This window comes from Contarinia nasturtii, unplaced genomic scaffold, assembly GCF_009176525.2.
Source record: "Contarinia nasturtii isolate CC-2019 unplaced genomic scaffold, AAFC_CNas_1.1 Cnas_scaffold_745, whole genome shotgun sequence".
NCBI lineage: Eukaryota > Metazoa > Arthropoda > Insecta > Diptera > Cecidomyiidae > Contarinia > Contarinia nasturtii.
The window spans coordinates 2637201-2642575 of record NW_022198093.1 but is presented as its reverse complement, the minus strand read 5'-3'; the positions used below and the strand labels follow the sequence as shown (position 1 = coordinate 2642575).

At 34.5% G+C, this 5375-nt stretch overlaps 1 protein-coding gene and 1 non-coding gene across 4 annotated transcripts; one reads left to right on the top strand and one right to left on the bottom strand.

Annotated features, from left to right (window-relative positions):
• Window positions 1-386: 386 nt before the first annotated feature.
• Window positions 387-3439, top strand: LOC116341672 (P protein-like). Of its 3 annotated transcripts, none has more exons than XM_031768877.1 (9): window positions 387-563; window positions 828-1031; window positions 1099-1466; window positions 1524-1727; window positions 1788-2366; window positions 2443-2597; window positions 2657-2846; window positions 2917-3158; window positions 3221-3439. In XM_031768877.1, the coding sequence occupies exons 1-9, from the start codon at window positions 446-448 to the stop codon at window positions 3303-3305; spliced, it is 2145 nt and encodes a 714-aa protein (XP_031624737.1). In that variant the 5' UTR covers window positions 387-445; the 3' UTR covers window positions 3306-3439. The 3 variants fall into 3 exon arrangements, with proteins under 3 accessions (XP_031624737.1, XP_031624736.1, XP_031624738.1); XM_031768876.1 differs by having other exon boundaries at window positions 387-632; XM_031768878.1 differs by lacking the exons at window positions 2917-3158; window positions 3221-3439 and having other exon boundaries at window positions 387-632; window positions 2668-2798.
• An 843-nt stretch (window positions 3440-4282) lies between these two features.
• Trnak-uuu lies at window positions 4283-4355 on the bottom strand. The gene has a single exon. It is a non-coding gene; the product is annotated as a tRNA-Lys (tRNA).
• Window positions 4356-5375: the final 1020 nt, after the last annotated feature.

The window sequence follows — 5375 nt, the reverse complement described above, 5'->3', positions numbered from 1 at the left end:
TATTGTTTCCATTATTATTATTTTTACTATAAACATTGAGACGAAAGCTTCGATCAATAAAGCAAATAAACTTTATTTCAACTGAAATTGTGGAGTTGTTTTTTTTTTTGTTCTTCTGTTAGCAATGTCAGATTTTGTAAACATCAATCGATTTGTAAGCAAGCACATAACCAAATATTTTCAGCCACTTTGTGTGTTGACACTTTCGTGCATTCGCTTTTACAATTGACCACACAAACCACACGAATTACGTTCAATATAAAGAGATTTGATTAGCGAGTGTTGTTAGTACAATTAGCATCTGAGAAATTGCGATCAAAATGATATCACTTGAGTTGAATTTAACGATGGCAGACTGGCCGTCAGTACGCCGTAAGCATTGGACGGATAAGCATCAGCTTGTCAGTTCATTGAGATTTGCTGAAAAAATAGAGTAAAAGCAAGGATGTCACATACAAACGGGATGTGCGACGAAGCATTGTTAGCTTGGCAACAATTTCCCGAAGCAATTCGAAATGATCCAATTCTCTTTGAATATCGAGAAGAATTACAACACATTCAAGGTATAGTACTGCAGGCTTTTTTTGGTAAGAAAACTAAAAAAACCGATAATATTGTGGAAGTCTTCCCTGGTGAGTATTTTGCAATGAAATGTGTCAATCGAAAAGGTTTCTCGGTGAGAAAAAAGAGTTGTCAGAGACATCAGAAATGTGCGGGCATCTATTTCATTTAGATTTGGAATATTTTTTTAAGTGTCGCAACTGAGTACAAAAATTGCCCACACCTCCAAGTTTCTAACCGAGAAAAAAATCATATTCCTTCCATAGAAACTGGAGCTTCTTCAGTACAAACTGAGCTGTTGCACTCGAAAAATGGCAAAAATACAGAGACATCGGCGCAAGGGAGTGTCAACTTAATCAAATACATCATATTTGCAGTTTTATGGGCATTTATGGCTTATCAACTATTGACAGTTCAAGAGAAAAACTTAACGAGATACGACATTGTCGTTCAACCCAATAAAACGAAAGGTAAATCGTATCATTTTTACTTCATATTTATTTTTATCACTATCTCATGGAAATTTTATTGATTTAGCCTTGAATTATCGCAGTGATGAAATTGGCTCAAAGATCAGTGTAAATTTAATCGGCCCGCTGACAAAGCCAACAAATACATCATGTGATAGCGTCACAATTGATGTGCTAATCGACGATGAACGTGTTACAAAGTATTTTAATGTAGAAAGATCGGGATCTGACCAGACTAAACTGGATAAAGTTGAATTTTGTTTAAAAATTAACTCAAATATCACGCAACTTAATTTATCAATGCAATTCACAACAAATGCACAAGATGCTGTCTCATTTCATATGTACGTCGATGCACATTCAATGGATAAGCAAATCGGAGCGATTTGTGGCGCAATCATTCTCATATCGTTGAATGTTTTGATCATATCAGAGGTGAGATGTGAAGGTTTACTTTTGTCAAAAATAATTTTCATTTATGTTGTCAAATAGGTCGTTCATCGAACGTTGGCTGCGTTATTAGCAGCATTTGCATCCATTGGAACATTGGCGGCGCTTCAAGATCGGCCAAGCATGGATGATATGATTAAGTGGATTGATTACGAGACATTGCTGTTGATATTTTCGATGATGGTCATGGTCGCCATTCTCATTGACACCGGCATATTTGACTATATCGCTGTCTATACGTTTCAAGTAAGTATTTCTTTTTTACATTCCTCACCTCCGAAGTAAATCGATTCTCTTTGCAACTAGTTAAGCCGTGGTCGTATCTGGCGTTTGATCACCATACTCTGTGCGATAAGTGCCTTCATTTCGATGTTCTTAGATAATGTGACGACAATTATGTTGATGACACCAATCACAATTAAGCTATTCGAATGCTTGGGTCTGAATCCGGTACCGGTGTTGCCATTCATTATTCTAAACATCAACATAGCGGGCCTTACTACACTCATTGGTCATCCACCAAATTTACTGATCACCGGAAATAGTTACATTTCAAAACAAAACATCACATTCCTAACATTCACCATGCACACATGCTTTGGCGTCGTCATAGCGCTCATTCAAACAAATTTCCAATTGAGAATGCAACATCGTAGTATACATGAGATACTAAAGCCACAACATACATCGAGCTTAGAGATGGAAGCATGGCAAAAGTGCTTGGATTCGATTAAAAATAATAACAAACTGAATGCATTGATACGAATTTTAGAGAACAAAATCGCAACATTACGAAGGGAAACAGAGAACATCACATCGTTTGACCAAATGTCAACCAATAGCAATAGCAAATTCCAAAGCACATTAAGACAACTGAAGAGAATGGTATGTGTTTTTGTCTTTAAAAAATCAGTTCGAATTTCATTGACTTAATTTGGGATGAATTTGTGAATATTTTCAGTATCCAATCAAGGATAAGATACTGCTAAAAAAATCTGGCGCAACGATGGCATTCATCATCGCTTTATTCTTCATAGAGTCAATACCGAGTATACAGCGGATGACATTGGGCTGGTCGGCATTCACCGGAGTCATTTTACTGCTTCTAATTTCCGAGTATGAGCGCATTATGACAATTGAATTTTTTACATTATTTTTTATACTAAAACCATAAGTTGTAATTTAGATTCAGTCATGCAACGTGTTGAATGGATAACGCTCATATTTTTCGGTGCCATGTTCATAACGATGGAATGCGTAGCGAGAATGGGACTGATTCATTGGATTGGAAAACAGACGGAAGAGCTCATTCTATTGGTTGATGAAGAATATCGCCTGGCATTGGCTATTGTCATTGTATTGTGGGTTAGTAAATTTTCATTTGGAACAAAACTGCTTGATTTCTGTTGCATTAAATATGATTTTGCTTCAACAGGTATCAGCATTGACATCATCGGTAGTAGATTCAATACCAGTGACAGCAATGATGGTAAAAATTGTCGTGTCATTGGCCGAAAATAAAGCGCTAAGTCTACCAGTTCAACCGATGGCCTATGCGTTGGCTTTTGGACCGACACTCGGTGGAAATGGCAGCCTATATGGTGCATCATCGAACATCGTGTGTGCCGGTCTCGCTGAAAAACTCGGACATAAAATTACGTTTTTTCAATATTTTCGGTATTTTTCAGTTTTCACATACAAAGTACCGAATTCAATTCTAATGATACTTTTCCACACAGAATTGGATTTCCAGTGATGATCGGGAACGTTTTACTTGTAACAGCATACTTGGTGATCGCTCACGTTATACTAGAATGGAACTAATTCGGAATGACTCGCAGACTATGGCTCATGGGCTAGTATTGAATTTTTAATTGGAATTGATTAACTATATCTTAAATTGTGCAAATTTATTGAATAAAAACGGTGAAATTATACAGATTTCATGAATTGAATGAAACAAATTGTCGAGAAATGATTTTTGATTTTCTACGAAAACTCGGAACAAATCTATTTCCGAAAAAAAAACAGAATTTGGAATCATGATCATTTCTACACACTAAAAATTAAGAGAAAAAAGTAGATCGATTTACAAATGTCTTGAAAATGCGGAATTTATTCAAATAATTTGGAATTTACTTCAAAAAAGGCGAAATTCTATGAAATAAAAATGATTTGGAATAAAAAAAGAAGAGCACCCGAACTTCAATATCCGGGGTACTTGAATAATTGATATCTTTTGTATTAGACTTTATTATGAAACCAATCTTATATTTAAGGAATCATTTTCTCTGCTTTTAATTTTTAAATATTAAATCATTTGATGATATTTCGACTTGTTCTTTCGAATTGTTTGCTTAAGATTCAGTCTTCAACTGCGACAGACTTTCAGCTAGATCCCCTTCCAAACTATGGGAAAAAATATGGAATGGTTATTCTTCTTTATTTTCGACATTGGCTTTGTTCGAAAAACGACATTTTGTAAATGTTATATGTCCTTCCTCGTGGTCTCTCATCATTTTCAAATCTTAATTTCAATCATGAAATCAAATAAATAAGATCCTTGATTAAAATATAGATTTACACGTAGTTTATTTCAATTCAAAGTTCTATCACTAGAACTTTTGGAACTTTTCTTTACTTCTTTGCTCTTTATGTATTCAAAACTAAAAAAGTATACAAGCTTTTCTCTCTTCAAAGTATACAAGCTTCGGTATTTTATCGCTAAAAAATCTGTTTTTGCGATGCGAATATAAAAAACGATGAAAGGAGCAGGTGAAAAGCGAAAATAAAAAAAAGAGCGCCCGAAGGGGGACTTGAACCCACGACCCTTGGATTAAAAGTCCAATGCTCTACCGACTGAGCTATCCGGGCTTGTGGATAATTGGCGCAATATGCGTCAATAGCACCGCCGCACAACACGAACAAATGTGAAAAGGCGCGCAAACATTCTATCGACAAATGTTTATTTTTATAACAAGCTACAATTCATTGTACGAAAATGTCAAAGACATTACTCTATTCGAAGAATATCAGTTAAAGTCATTTAAACTCCTCCGATCTTAATGGATGAATGATAGAATTCGATATTTTAAACTATTTTATGTCAGTGTGATATAGTTTTTCAGTGAGTTTCCTACTCTTGAATTAAATAACTTATCAATATTTCGATCAAATCCAATATATCAATGTCTTTGTACCCAATTTAGTTGCGATTTTTCGTATGATTTTGTTGTAAATGGATGTTTAATCCATAAGTACAAAGGAAACTGATTTAAATAAATACAAATAGTTAGTTATTGTCTACTCAGCAAGCAGGTCGTTTTAATTGTTGTCCCTTGGTTTTTAGCGATCATATTGTATTTCACAACAGATTTTCATTTGAATAGTGGGGAAAATGAAATAGAAACATGACATTTTTAAAAAAATAGAATTGTTAATAGTTACTTGGCTTTTCAGCCCAAATCTAATCTAAATCAAATAATCTAAAATTTTTATGCAATTAAATATATGTGTTCAAGTGTGAAAATGTGTAAAATATTCAATATGGAACGACTAAATCGATTTCGAAACCAAATCCAAAATCAAATTCAAGCTGTGATAAGTCATCTTAACTCATTCAACAACGCATATTACACGTATGACATTTTACAGATGAACTGGTTTATTCAGATCCACTTTATTCAGATGGTATGGAAAACTGTAATTGTTCCAATTATTACGGTGTTTCGAAAAAATTTCAAGGATTTTTGCATGAATAGCAACATTCACGGTCTTCTTTCACCATTCAAACTCTTCATTGAAGTGAAAGGTACCACGAACACATTTCGAATTTTCATCGAAACTATTTTACTTTTCCGCACACACCTAGTGTGTAAGGTAAAGTATTGGAAT